General features: G+C 33.9%; 1 protein-coding gene across 1 annotated transcript; it reads right to left on the bottom strand.

Moving 5' to 3' along the window:
• Positions 1 to 915: 915 nt before the first annotated feature.
• On the bottom strand, positions 916 to 4,863 carry LOC136824960 (stromelysin-2-like). The gene is made up of 6 exons (XM_067080944.1): positions 4,519 to 4,863; positions 3,783 to 4,029; positions 3,257 to 3,490; positions 2,543 to 2,801; positions 1,853 to 2,136; positions 916 to 1,418 (listed from the first exon to the last, which is right to left on the bottom strand). The coding sequence occupies exons 1-6, from the start codon at positions 4,861 to 4,863 to the stop codon at positions 1,234 to 1,236; spliced, it is 1,554 nt and encodes a 517-aa protein (XP_066937045.1). The 3' UTR covers positions 916 to 1,233.
• Positions 4,864 to 15,738: the final 10,875 nt, after the last annotated feature.

Here is a 15,738-nt window from a genome sequence, read left to right as displayed (position 1 = left end):
CATCAAGCAAAGAATGGCTTTATGGCTGAGAAGACCTAATGTCTAAATTACATATCTTTTCATAAGAACGTTGGACGTTTTCGAGATCTTTGGATGTTCTTGGTTTCTTAAGTTTTAAGCCAAAACATATTCTTAAAGTATACTTATTTTCACCGTTTTGAGATTATTTTTGTGCAATTTCTTAAAAAATTTGATATTTTTAGTGACCGCAAATCCTTAAAATGATGCTCTTAATTTGTCCTTGATATCAACCATCGAAACCTTTTGTTCTGATATAGCTTGTTCTTATAAGAAAACGTGCACAATAGAGCAATAGAGCTTATGGGCATTAGAAAACTTGCAAAGTACACCTCCTAATCACAGATCCGGTGGAATCCCCTCAAACTGGAGAATTGACCAAAAAATCACGCGCTCTGGAAAATTTCACTCCGATGTTTGTCCCTTGTTGAAAATCATCAAATAAACAAATCATCACTGCCAATAAATATTCTTCTATTTTGTCCGTCTCTGATGAATTTTCTGACTTGAAAATAATAAGATTTCAAATCCTCTGTCATAAAGAAACATGGGAATGTCGACTTTCAATCCGTTATTTTTACCTCTATTGGTTGAAAAAAATCATCCTACCAGATCTGTGAGAAAGGACCCCTGTCTCAATGATGAACCCGAACATGAACTTATCTAAGAGCTTTTCCACAAGCCCAAATTACATACCGTGCGATAAAGGTACATTTCCCTCTTAGAACTTCTCTATTACCTTTAGGGAGGGGCTTTAAAGACAGCCACCGTAACTTGAATATTGATTCTCATGAGCTATGGGAAACTATGGTAACTATGGGATAGTATTATTTTACCAAAACTTTTTTCCCTAGAAACCCTAAAATTAAATAGGGAACTATATGATAACGTTTCATATTTCAATTTTTGTATCGTTTTTTCTCTAAATTTTCAATTTTCTGTCCGATAAAATATTTTCACGTACGTGTGCTACTGTGCATGGAAAACCCACATTGATTTAATCATAGTATCAGAAAGCCACGCATTTTTAAACTACGATTCCATTATTTTGCAGTAGTAACAATAGTCCATTATTCTTCTCGGTGTCATTATCCTTGATACCAAGGGGCATGCAATTATCTTGAAAAGCTAACACAGCAGACCAATTCTCCGATCCGTGACGTGGTGCTTCATGTAGAAGCCAATGATGCGGTGTATACAACTAAATAAAGCTGGCTACGATTGGTAGAATTTTAAGATGGAAAGTAACAGTAAAATAATTGTCCATTTAGAAGGTGACATTATTAATGATGCATTAATGTTTTCGTTTGTTCTTAAATGACCCACAGTGCACTGCGTCCAGCCAGGATTGATTTTCCTTGGATATTTCTTGACATAGTTGAAGCGATAATATAAATGATCTACAACAACAAAAGATAGTTATCCTCAATGAACAATTGTTTTGGAAATTCTTTTTATGAATGGGAGGGCAATTAAAGACGGAACGAATGTCCAGGGCGTAATCCTACTATCCCTCATTTTGTTTGATTATATTCTATTTCAGTCTAATGAGGGCTAACGCCCTTAAACTAACACCACATTGCTGTTGATCTTTTTTCTATTTTAGTCACACACCTTTTATGATGCCGGTGTCGTCAAAATAATCCTTCCTTTATTGTTTTACAAACTGATTGGAAGAAATTTTCCCGAGCAACTCTTCATTTATTGAATAGAAAACTTATTGTTTTGCTTAAAACTCTACAATTCTGTTTTCAGAGAAAGAGCTTTATTATACGAGGTCAACAAAATCTCTGATTATGTCTGTATAGAGAAATGTTAACAAACTGCGTTTTACCTTTGAAGAAATACGTGATTTTATTTCTCCAGATTACGACGCTGTCTATCGATTCCGGAAGACCTTTCCAAGTCCCATAAATCAACCTTGGATAACCTGCATCCAGAACCTCTTGTGCTTCATCAAACCGATAGTAACCTTTCCCAATGAAAAAGTAAATCTTTTTGTTCCGTTTCCATCGCAACGCGGCGTCAATTTTACTGGCGTCATCACTGAAGCCATATTTGTGTTGAATAGTGCCTGATTCGATTCGCTTTCCTTTGAGATCTTCGTAAATCGAATAGCTGTAGAGGAGATGTGACAAGGTGACTGAACTGACTTTCACCTATCTTTTCTAGTTCGTTTTAAGTATGTTTCTAGCGCGCAGAAGCTTTACCTTGGAAAAAGCGATCGAGCTGGGACTGACATAAAGTAGTAGACACCCCTATCTCAATGTTTGTTTAAGAATTATAACCACAAATTGGCTCCAATAAGGAATAAAGCCTGGACGTCACTTAATCTGTCCAAAATCGAAAAATCGCAATTCTCTAAAATTTCTTTGGTTTAAGAAAGAGTTGGCCTAACAGCAACATATTTGCTAAATAAGGCAGACATTGACATTTTACACATAGAAAATGTTAAACAATCAATGATCATTTTGACAAAGCTATTGAAATATCAAAATCAAGACATCCATAAATTTTTACTTACTTTTTCCCATAATGCAGTACAATCTTTCCTTTGTTATCATAATACAAAGAATCCACGTGTGAAATTCCTTCGAAGATCTCCCCAACAGGGAACGGACCACGATCGATACCCAACCGTCTCCCGAGCACGTACACGTGACCATCATTGATGACGTATGTATTCCCAGTCTCCTTGTGAAGTAAAACTGCTTTGAATTTGTTAGGGCAACTGGGTGGTGGGGAGGTTGGGCGCTTCAAGATGATTGAAGAGTTACGTGGTCCTGTTAACATTGAGAAAATATTTGTGCTATTCTAAGTGCACATTTTTATAAGAATATTTAAGAAAAATATACTTTTATACTTTTAGTCATGATAAAATTGGCCAAAAGATTAAGAATATGCTAAGAATACGATGAACATTGAATTTGGAAACTAAGTCTAAGAATATCGTTTAAAGCATTGTATCAGTACGTCTAATCCCCAGCAATGGTAAGAAATCTCACATAATATTTCAGAATTATATTCCCCAAAAAGTCAAGAATATCCATGGTGAAACGGAAAGCACCATTTTTATAGAAAAGCGTGTAGTTTGAATAAACTATATTTGAAAAATGAGGATTGAGGAAAAAAATGCGTCCTAATCAACCCAAGGAACTAGCTGATAAAAGGAATCTTTCAAAAAGCAATCCAAGCTTGAGTTTATATTCAAAAGACTTTTCACCCTTGGTTAACTCACCATAGAGACTTTGAACACCAATGATGTCATCATGATGTAATCCAACCTCTTTATTTCCTCGATACCAAGGATGCATAATGGCTGCACGGTTCTTTGAATGCTTCAATCCCAGTGAATGACCAATCTCGTGCGTCAAGACCCATAACAAACTTTTGGCTCTAGACACATGTTCATTTTTACCACCAGGCACTTTCCATATTTCGTCATCATCAAGATGAATGTCACCAGAGATTCCTTGAAAATAAAAACATTTCTAAAGTTACGACACCAAAGGCTAAATGCATGATTTCAATCATTTAACTGAATTTTAAGCAACATCGCCATCATCCCCATGGCAACTTTCTCTAAAACATTAGAATCGTAAACAAGCAAAAATAGAGGCTGAATATGAAAAATAATTAGCCCATACTGTGAAAGCGATATGCTTTCTGTTCACATCCCCTGAGCCTCACTGGATAAAATTATATTATCAAAATTTCACCCAACAATAACAAGGATTTTAAATACTTTAAAGACGAGCTCTTACCAAGCTTTTTGTTGGGATAAAATGCATGTGCTAATTTGCCGCCATTTCCATCGAACATATACCGATCACCATGGTAACTTGTGTGAAATTCCACTGAGATATCCACAACCTCGCTTCGATGATCCACCTTCCAGAAGTTCAATCCTGTTACTTTTTGCCATGTATCGAATGCTTGTTTGACTACATTCTCGACTTCATGACGTGTTAAACCGTCATTGTTTTCGTTCAGCACAGTCCACGTCAGATCCTATAATAGAAGAAAGGAGTTTCGAGAAAATGCGATCAAATCAGACTACATTCTACAGTTATATGAAAGCTTCTTTGGTTCCCATTTCATTCTAATTCTGTGTTTATCAAGCAGTATTATTATTCACGACAGGGTACATATCCTAAAATTTATAATAATTTTTCTCCATTCGTTTTGACAATACATACATGGTAGAACTTCCTTAACCTTAGATTTCTTCCATTTCATCTACACTATCTAAAAATTAGGGACGAACAAAAGAGCCAAAGGTGTGCTTCTGGATTGCTCTTCTCTGAAAAGGATAGACTTCAGAGACTTTGGAAGTAAGTAAGAGGTTTAGCTCTTCACCCGTTTTTCATAGGATCCGTCAGACAGGGTAGTTCAAACATAGTACCGCATAGCCTTGAATGAAAATGATGGTCATGTTACCTCAAACGGCTTGTATATTATCTAGGTTATCAAAGATCAGAAAAACTTTGTTTTTATTACCTTTTTCCACCACTTTGACCCTTGCAAAGTGAATCTTTTCCTTCGCTTACTAGCCAGATCTTCCACTCCACATCTTGGAGATCTCATCAAACTCTTCGTTTCTCGATCAATGATACCAGATACCGGAAGTCCTGCAAATTTCTGAAAGTCTATTAAAGCATTGCGAATTCTATCATCTTCGGCCATACGTTGCTTGTCGGGTAGATTGCCATCCTCGGGATAATAATAACCTAGTTTGTGCAAGTAGCTTAACGTATCGATACCAACAGTCGTTTCACCACTTTGTGAGCCTTCTGAAAGTGTGTTTAACGAACAAATCAAAAATATACAAAAACAAAATATCATCATTTCAAATGTAGGAAGGAAACAGCCGTTGCCTAAACTAAAAGATGTATCCAACTTAAACCAGTGACAAACAAGTGAACACACCTCCGCTCCTTAGTACATACTTTACTGGACAAGCTTTCTAAATGTACTTTCACGTCCTTCCTACAAATATATTTTGACCAAATTTTTCTGCGGTTTTTTTCTTTTGATCAGAACTTTTGGTATTCAATAACTTCTCCTCCCCATAGGAAGTCTAATTAAATCCTTTTCTCTAAAAGAAATGTACTCACGACAAAGCAAAATCAAACATTAAAAGAAATCTATAAGAACACTTGCTGGTGATTCCATATGAAGTGTAAAAATAACTTCCGAATTCAAAATATCAACTCGAGACAATTCATTTATCAATAATTTGAAGGAAATAATGTTTGGTTAGCATGCTTTGTAGTTTTTTGAACATTCTAATAAACACAAATAAAGTTGATTATACAGTTTGAAACTTTGACTGATGGTTCTGTATAACATTCTCCAAGAGCTTAATATTCTTATGATAAAGCTAGTCTAAAGATAGACTGGTCCTAAAATTAATCTCTATTTTCAAAAGAAGGAGGCATTTTGAACAAACAAACAACTTCATTAGCACTTATTGTCTAAGAGCGATAAAAGAAAGACTTAATTACCAAGACAACGATAACAAACTCATTAACTTTTATTGACTAAGCTTGATCGTCAATTATCAAGTATGTCTTAATGAAACGTAAACATTTCTTTTGGTTTAAGTCCGGCCTTCTCCAATGTTTTAAAGCGTTTAGCACGCGCATATGCGGATTTCATACGAAGTAATTCTCGTCCTCTGGAAGACAACCCCTTGGAATTTAAGCTCAACCCTTTTTCTGTAGACTTACAACCAAATTGTACTTTAACATACTATTTTGGGATCACGCACATTATCAGCTTCATGCGAATTTCATCAATCTTGATTATAATTAGCTGATTTTATAGGACTGTCTCATTTTGAAGAAATCAGTGATTTGGATCATCTAAATAAGTTTCGTGAGTCAAAAGCTCCATCAAAACATATATGAAGAAATAGTAGTAGATTTACACGGCTAAAGGACGACACTTCTTAGCTAAAATAAGTTTTGGATTCATGATTTTTATGATATTACGTTCAACAAAATCGCTATATAAAGATTATCAATTCTTATATCAAAAACTGATCAATGAGATAAAAATAACGTTTACAAATATAATATGGATGTGAAAGAATATTTTACCACTGATAGAAATCTCTGTAAAATAAATAATGTAAAATATGATTGTATTAACATGAACCTTAAAGTACTGTGAAGCAAATATATATCGCGACCTAGCCTCTAAGAATGATCAGTTCTTAAAAATTTACACATTAACATGGAAAGTTTAAAAATATCTAGCACCTTACAAAAATAGGAATTTCATGATTGCCAACATTCCAAAGGTGACCAAAATAGAAGCGTTTGACGTCACTGAAGCATTCTGGGTACTCAATTCACCCACAGTGCATTTCGTTCAGATAGGGTTGATTGGTTTTGGGTAATTATCTTTGACACGGATTTGTTCATCATTGAATCGGTAGAATGATTTTACTAATGAAAAGAAATGGATATGATGAATTTAAACTATAAGCCATGGTGAAATCAGAGAAATTTTATAAATTGATGATTAGATTTTTGTGTACCAGAGGACGCTCAGAAATCAGCCTATACTATCATGGTTCTCTTAGAGTCTCTTAGACCCAATATTATATTTCACCTGATAATTCAATAGTTGTAGACTCAAGCTGAGCATGGTGTCTCAGACAAAGAATTAATATGATTTTTTTTTTCATCTTTCGGATAAATGGTAGACACTTTAGAAATAAAGTTAATTAGGCGAAAATTAAAAAATGTAGTGTTTCCGCAATGCGGGTGAAGGAAAAAAGCTCTAATGCGGCCGGCCACAATTTTTTTTGCTATTTTTGATTACTTAAGATCACTGAAATAGAACTTTAAAGATAGCTTTAATGTACAAACAGTTTGAAGTAAGCCCTAAATTATAATGTATCAACTACTAACGAACAGAACTTGATTTACAAGCGGCAATATCTAACCAAACGATGTTTGATAGCTTAAACGGTTAACTTGATTTTCTCTATAATGAACCATACAGATGAACCCATAGTCTGCGGCCGGGTCAGAAAATATTTTATTTTCACCCGGCCGGTTTCCGGAAACAGTACATTTTTTTATTTTCACCTTATATCAAACACTTTAAAACTACACGATGCTTTTTAAGACCTCAGTGCTTGCTAAAAGAACCCATTCCTCTACAATTTTAAATTTCTTACCTTTAAAGAAATAAGTCACTCTGCTTCTCCATATGGATACTGCATCCACACTTTCCGGCAAACCTTTCCAATTGTCTTTAATGACTCGCGGATATCCATAATCGATACTTGCTCGATTCTCATCAAATCGATAATACTTTTTATCGACAAACAGATAAACACGTCCATTGCCAATCCAAATGAATGCAGCATCGATCTTGTTGACGGCATCCGGCAGGCCGTATTTGTTTTGGATGGTCCCTAACTTTATCAGTGTTCCATTAATGTCATTGAAGATGTAGTATTTGTAAATTGCGAAAAGTTTCGTCGTTCAAGTCACTCCACCGTCCTCAACATGGTAGATACATAAACTCAAAAACAATACATTCAATATAATTGTCAACATACCTGCAAACCGTTGCATATCCTTCAGGGCACTTCGAATGTTCTCTTCCGTTTCTAAGGTCCCTGCAGATTGTAATATACAAGAGTATATGAGCGTCTCCGATGAAATTGCCGCTGGCGGTGGTGGGGCGGTTTGGGTGGTTCGTAATAGACACAGCAACGTGAAACATATTAAGATGGATATCCTCATCTTTGTTGAGAGTTCTTCCAGTAAGCGTTCTCCTAGTTTATCCTTTCGATTTTTTCAGTCCAGCTGAAAATTACAATTCTATAATTTTTTACTTGTATATTTATTAAACTGATCTTACTCTAACCAAGGCCATGCTTAAAATACTTGTATAACTCAGAGCCGAGAGAAAAAAAGTACATATCTACTTATACCTTATAACGTAAATGACGTGTTCAGTGTCGATGAAATTTTGTCGGTTTTGTATGTTTGATTTTGTTTTCTTGGACCAGTCCTATGTACTTAAAACAATAGAGTAAGAGTACGTTGGAAAAATGTGAAGTAGTGCTACAATCGTTAAAAGACAATGAAATTACAATTACAAATATCTTCCTCTGATAAATTCTACACGGACTAACATCGCCCATAGTATAAGAAAGTCGCGGCTGGAATGTATACAGCATTGTCTTTTCAGTTAATTGCTGTCCTATCTCTGTCTCCGAGCTCTATCAACATTGTCAGTTTATTCTTGGTAGATAGTTTTTGGAATTTCTCTCTTATTCTCCTTTGCAACATGTTTTTTGTTGTTAGATATCTTTGAATCTGGGATCAATAAAACACTATGAACTAATTTTGGACATACTTTAGAGGTATTTTGAGGAAATTATACTCTTTAGCCAAATTTAAAATTCTAAGAACTAAATTCAAAAGGACAACTTTCCTGTCAGTTTGAATGATTAATTTAAAAGTTGTTAGCTTGAAATTTTCACAGTATTATCTTGAAAGACTTTTTCATTGATTTTTAAAAAGATTTCACTGAAATCTTCTGAAGGCATTTCAAGGCACTTTATTAAATTTTGAGTTCTTTCAGCCAAATCATTTTGTGCTCGTTTTACCGTGGACCATATCTGCCATTTTTCAAAATGTGTCTCACTTTTTGTGAAGAAAGGTGTAAAGACTCAAAAGCTCAAATTTTGTTTCATTTCTACTACAAAAAGGTGTTATTTTAAGGAAAGCAAAAATTTTGTTTTACTTAATGAAAAATAAGTCGTCATTTTAAATTATTTTTGACGCGTTAAATCATTAACGAGCTTTTCCCGCGCTCAAAGTCGACGAGTTAGTATTCACTAAAAAGCTTTTTTGAGAAATTCTGATGAGTTAGATTGCTAACGAGCTTTTTTTGTAATTTTTTTACATTTCCAATCCTAAAGTGCTCATTCAAACAATCAAAATCCACGAGTTAGTATTTTAACAAGCTTTTTTGCAAAATTTTGACGCGTTAGTTTGCGAACGAGAATACTAACTCGTCGATTTTGAGCGCGGGAAAAGCTCGTTCGCAAACTAACGCATCAAAATTTCGCAAAAAAGCTCGTTAGAATACTAACTCGTCGATTTTGAGAGCGAGAAAAGCGCGTTCGCAAACTAACGCATCAAAATTTCGCAAAAAAGCTCGTTAGAATACTAACTCGTCGATTTTGAGCGCGAGAAAAGCTCGTTCGCAAACTAACGCATCCAAATTTCGCAAAAAAGCTCGTTAGAATACTAACTCGTCGATTTTGAGCGCGAGAAAAGCTCGTTCGCAAACTAACGCATCAAAATTTCGCAAAAAAGCTCGTTAGAATACTAACTCGTCGATTTTGAGCGCGGGAAAAGCTCGTTCGCAAACTAACGCGTCAAAATTTCGCAAAAAAGCTTGTTAAAATACTAACTCGTCGATTTTGATTGTTGGAATGAGCACTTTAGGATTGGAAATGTAAAAAAATTACAAAAAAGCTCGTTAGCAATCTAACTCATCAGAATTTCTCAAAAAAGCTTTTTAGAATACTAACTCGTCGACTTTGAGCGCGGGAAAAGCTCGTTAATGATTTAACGCGTCAAAAATAATTTAAAATAACGACTTATTTTTCATTAAGTGTAACAAAATTTTTGCTTTCCTTAAAATAACACTTTTTTGTAGTAGAAATGAAACAAAATTTGAGCTTTTGAGTCTTTACATCTTTCTTCACAAAAAAGTGAGACACATTTTGAAAAATGGCAGACATGGTCCACGGTATCGTTTAGACTTTTTATTGTTGATCTTTCCTTTATAATGATTATATACAATGTTATATAATGCAATCGTATTCTCAAGGGCATATCATTTATGTCTAAAACGCAGTGAGAAGTATTATTAACGACAAACCAATGACTTTTACCATTAAAGATGTCACATTACTGATTTCTTGATCGTATTCAAATACGACAGAGATAGAACAACAGAAATTCAGATGTTATCATTCCAGCTGCAGCTTTCTTATACTATAGCGAGTTTATGTATTCGAGATAAATCGAGGGGGACGGTATAAAGCAAAGCTGACATGGGGTCGAAATCGCCATCCACTTTGCTCGACGACGGTAAAAAGACCAAGATACCGTCGTCTGTTTAGGTGAGCAAAGGCGATATAGAGCCGTACATCATCTATCGACTTTGTTTTGTATCGACTTTACTTACCGTCGCCCTCGATATCCTCCGATACATAAACTCGGTTATGCATCGCCTATGCATGGTATCAACTCTGTACTCTTCTAATCTCAATTTTTATGAAACGAGCACATGCTTCCTACTTTTGTCATAAAGGTAAAAAGATGTTATCTTAATTACCTCATGTCGCAATTAGTTTAATTAAAACAGACCAATGCAATAATTGCTAGATTCAATGATTACGGCTCCTATGATAGTTAGCTGGGCAAGTTGAAGTGCTACTGGTATCGTACAAGATATTATTGGGCCCTGCACCGGTAGGCTGGGGCCTTAGAGCGCCATTATCCATGTCGAGGTGGTTGGGAATTCAAACAAAACGGTTTTATTTTATTTTTGTATTAGATTTATTTTTAATCTAGACTTAAATTATTACTGATATATTCAAAATTATTAACTTTCATCAAATACAATATTTCAAATCATTGCTGGCAGTTGCTTTCTGTGTAATATTTGCCAATTTTTTGCCACCAATATTTCAATGGTATCATAGTCATTCAACTTTGTTCTTCGTTTTCAGATTCATCTTCACCTAAGCAGTCTCAAACAACGAGAACCATAATGACGACGATTTTGAACACACCATAGATGAGAACCATGGGTACACAAAGAGTTCCAATCAACTCGAAGTAATTCAACATTCCCCAATGATAACAAGGTCCTTCCTTTTTGATTTCTTTTCTAAAGTAAAAGAATAAAACCATAATCCAACCAAATCTCTGGCCTGATCTAATATGAAAAAAGTCACAGTTTAAAACTAATAAATTAATTGATTTGTTGTAGAATATGTATGTGACCTAGGTTAATACATATACAGAACTGGGAGACAAGACACCCCTGTATCGCAGCCCTGGTGGAACTTCAGAAAATATCAATCAAAATGCCGATGGGGTTAAAAAAAAGTCTATTCACGATAAGTGTGCACTTTTTTTTCTTTTACCTATAACTTTTGAAGGAATTCTTCAATCTTCTTTATAAATTTGATATCGTTGGAGAGATATTTGCGAGTGGAACAATTTGAAGTAAAAAAGTCTTTAAAAAAATCCTAAAAACGAAAATGAAAATAAACAAGAAAAAAATGAAGATCTTGTAGAAAAGTGCTATAACTTTCATTTTCACTGGAGGGATTCTTTGATCTTAGGTGGTCATCACTGTGAAAAAAATTCACTAAAATATTTATTCAATATAAAGTTATGATACAAAGTTAATAAGTGATTCACTTCAGTGAATAGACTTTAGAAATTCCATTGTTCCAAGGTAAAAAAAACCATAGGGGTGGTTTTGGAGTGTGATCTTTTCCAATTGAATTTCAAATGAGGAGGAAAGCAAAGTCCATTTCCCAGTGGGACTCAAATCCTAGAGTATTTTTTTCCATCGGAGACGAAATTTTTGCCAGATTTTCCAGTGGAGGTGGGTCCCACCGGGTCTGTGACACAGGGGTATATCAAAGGTTTAGAAAAATTATGGCGAATTTATAATAATTTGTACCCTGCATTTTGTCCCTATACTGAAAGAAAATATTGTACATTGGCAGCTCGGGTAAGTTATTGCATGTCTCAAAAAATGAAAATTACCATAATTTTTAGATCGCATTAGTCGACAGAAAATGACTAAACAAATGGATGAACATGAAGGGTACTATGATGTACTTTCTAACCTGATGTGTAACCTAATTGTTTTTTCGCTAATTTTCGCGAAAAACCGCAAAAACTGATTATTGCGTCATAATCGATGACGTCATCAAAACTGAAAATTGAATTTCTCGAGAATGGTTCATTCAATTGTGCTCGAATTTTCACCAAAGATGCATCTCACTAAAGTCAAACATTTAAAAAAATATTATTTCAAAATTCTGATTACGTCAGTAAAAAGTAGAATTTTTCGTTTTTTTACTAATTTCTGCTGACGTCATCAAAATTTCGAAAATATTTTTTTCCGAAAGATCGACTTAGGTGAGATACATCTTTGGTAAAAGTTTGAAGACAGTTGGAATAACCATTCTTGAGAAATTCAATTTTTAGTTTTGATGACGTCATCGATTATGACGTAATAATGAGTTTTTGCGGTTTTTCGCGAAAATCAGTGAAAAAACAATTAGGTTGCACATCAGGTTAGAAACTAAAGTCTGTCCAGATATAATTGGCAGTGGAAACAAAAATGCTTGTAACTTTTGATAGTCAAATATAATTATGGAAATTTTTTTTGTTTGTTTTAGAGAATCAAAAGCGCTATATTTGAATTTATTTTTGGTTGAAAAATTTGCGATTTTTAGCGGTTAAATCTGCGATTGTAAAAATTGAGCTTTTTTTCTACTTATGCTATAACGTTCATTTTTACACCAGTGGTAGTTCAACCTTAGGTTAAGAAGTTTGTTAAATTTCAAGGCGAACAGAAAAGTCCTTCGGAAGATATGGGACCCGAAATACCCCTTGGTAGCACTTTTCTGTGAAATATCAAATCTCCAACTTATTACTAAAAACGGGGGTAGTGATATGATAAAACAGTTTTTCGATCATAACACATTTTACGATCTCTTTAATGACCTCATAGCCAAACTGTGTTTAGTGTTTTGTGAATTAGCAAAGTTCTTTTAATGACTTAAAAATAACAAAGGCAATATAAGTTCATGCTTATCTTTTCAATAAAAACAATTATACTGTGATTTCACTTCGTTTCGAAATAATCAATGATACCAATAATACCAATGCACCAACACTTAAAACACTTTCCAACTTTTAATTGCACTGTTCAAAAAAGATAACATAACCCCCGTTTTTAGTAATAAGTTGGAGATTTGATATTTCACAGAAAAGTGCTACCAAGGGGTATTTCGGGTCTCATATCTTCCGAAGGACTTTTCTGTTCGCCTTGAAATTTAACAAACTTCTTAACCTAAGGTTAAACTACCACTGGTGTAAAAATGAACGTTATAGCATAAGTAGAAAAAAAGCTCAATTTTTACAATCGCAGATTTAACCGCTAAAAATCGCAAATTTTTCAACCAAAAATAAATTCAAATATAGCGCTTTTGATTCTCTAAAACAAACAAAAAAAATTTCCATAATTATATTTGACTATGAAAAGTTACAAGCATTTTTGTTTCCACTGCCAATTATATCTGGACAGACTTCACATCATAGTACCCATCATGTTCAGTCATTTGTTTGGTCACTTTCTGTCGGCTAATGCGATCTAAAAATTATGGTAATTTTCAGACATGCCATAACTTACCCGAGAGAGGCAAATTAATTTATTTGGGATATTTTATTTCAACGAGATTCAGTATGTTAAAATCGATTCCCTAACTTCTTCTAAAGGCGGATAAACTTCTTCTGAGAAGACCCTCCCCCTCCAATAATACTCCCCCTTCTCATATGCTATTTTCCCATCTCCACTGAATTTTCTGACTTGAAAACAAAAGAATTGAAATCCCCAGCCATGAAAAATATGGAAATACTTCTCCCCATCGAGTTATTTATATATCTCCACTGGCTGAAAAAATTTTACCGGATCTGTGAGAATAATAATGTCAGTAATCAATTAAAACACCAAAAATATTCTCAAAAAATATATGTTACTATAATCATCGAAGTTTTATCCTTATTCAGCTAACTGAAAATTTGATCAGAATATTTATATCTATCCTAAATGAACTTCATATGAAATTCATAATTCAATTTAACTAATTCAAAACTAGATTCATATGCCATTTTTCTATTTTGAATTTTGAATTATTTAAAAAATATCAATATGGTTATACCTTAAAGGGTTTGTGAATAGATTCTAGGGTTCGAATACGTGTTTGTAAAATAATTTTTGTTATTACACTTTCTAGTCTTTTTATGGAAATTCTGGCAGTTTTAGAAAAGTTATTTTCAGCATATTTCTCCCACATTTGCCATTCCATTTTATTTCCAGGGTGGACAAACATTTCCAGGGGACAATCGGAGATGAATGCTCGGGTAACTTAATGCATGTCCCAGAATTGCAATAATTTTTCCGCCCCAGTTCCAGTCCCTAAACCATAACAAACTATACAATTTTGGAAGCGTATTTGGATGTAGAATACCGTATTCGGTGTAACTTAAATTCTTTCTCAGTATCATTAGAGATATCTTAAGAAAACGTGATTATGACGTCATGATTGATGACGTCATAAATACAAAAAGTTGAATATCTCGAGAAATATAAATCAAAACTTTATGAAATTTGGACGATGAATATTTCTTCATTTTTCCAGGGAATAAAAAGCTATTCTAAAATTTTCAGAGGTTAAAAGACTGATTTTCGTCCACCCTTACTTTTAAAGTATGAAAATAAATTTTCTCAAAGGTTTATTTTTGCAAATTTTCCCATTTTCCAGGGGGTATCCACACATTTCTAAGAATCTTTTTTTGCCTTTAAATGGTTCAAACTTCAAAGTTTGCTGCACACCAAAGAGGCCTACAAATTAATTTTTGACTTTTACATTGCCATTTTTTATCTTTTCGAAGTTATGATAAAAAAAGATTAAGATGGGAACATTCCTGAGTATAGAAAGCCGGACCAAACCAAAAATTGTTCCCAGATTTAGGGGTTTCGTTTAAGCCTATCACTTGTTTTGAAATCGATTTTTAGAATTTTGGAAAGAGCGTCATTCCCTGATAAGCGCCACTCCGTAAAGAGCTCCGGGCTTAAGGGCTCTGACCATAGTAAATTTTTCATAATTAAAATTTAAAATGTGTTTTCTGACTGATGTAACCAACAAAACTATGGCATGTTATACATTTTCTGTTAGACAAACTATTCCTGAATCTGAAAATTCAAAAATTGCATTGAAAAAGTTTGATGAAGAAGAAAATGAAGACTTTTTCGAGGAAGAGTATTTCAACTTTGAAGAGCTTAGTTTCGGCGAAGAAAAAACATTTTGAAAAATTTTTCGTAGTAGATGGTGTATCTTTTACCGAACAATAAATATTTTTGCGGAAAATTTTTGTAAATGCTTCTTTGTCTCGAAATCTTCAAAATAGTGGTTTTTCATCAATTTTTCATCTGGATTTTGCTTAAAAAAAACAGTCATAACTTTTGACACATCTTTTTAGAAAGATTTTCTGCAAAATTTAAAATAGTTCAATTCTTTGCGGACAGTTTGAAAAAAGTTCGAAACAAAAAGGTTAATTACCCATTAAAACTTAGCACTTTTTATAAAAGAAGGTGATGCAACATATTATTAACGTCTTTTTAAAGTTCATACATGCAAATTTTCACTCTAGTTGCCAATGTCGGATATATCCGACATCTAATTTTTTTACCTAATTGCCGAGGCCTTTAAAAAAGAGGGAGCTCTATTGCCGAGAAATCAGCTTTTAGGAAAATGGTTTTCTTATTTGCCAATGTCGTATATGTCCGACATAAAAAAATCCAAATAGTAATAGTGACAGTATATATTAAGTGCTCAAAAGATTTATTTCAGGTTTA

This window comes from Clytia hemisphaerica, unplaced genomic scaffold (genome assembly GCF_902728285.1).
Source record: "Clytia hemisphaerica strain Z4C2 unplaced genomic scaffold, Clytia hemisphaerica genome assembly, whole genome shotgun sequence".
In the NCBI taxonomy this organism is placed as follows: domain Eukaryota; kingdom Metazoa; phylum Cnidaria; class Hydrozoa; order Leptothecata; family Clytiidae; genus Clytia; species Clytia hemisphaerica.
The sequence above is the reverse complement of the archived record's forward strand: the minus strand, read 5'-3'. Positions and strand labels throughout refer to the sequence as shown.

Excerpts from the sequence above, each read along its gene's own strand:
- LOC136824960 (XM_067080944.1), bottom strand. The coding sequence starts at position 4,863 with ATGATATTTTGTTTTTGTATATTTTTGATTTGTTCGTTAAACACACTT. Across the intron at positions 4,030-4,518 it reads GGTCAAAGTGGTGGAAAAAG|GATCTGACGTGGACTGTGCT; the intron begins GTAATAAAAACA and ends CTTCTATTATAG. Across the intron at positions 1,419-1,852 it reads AATCACGTATTTCTTCAAAG|ATCATTTATATTATCGCTTC; the intron begins GTAAAACGCAGT and ends TTGTTGTTGTAG.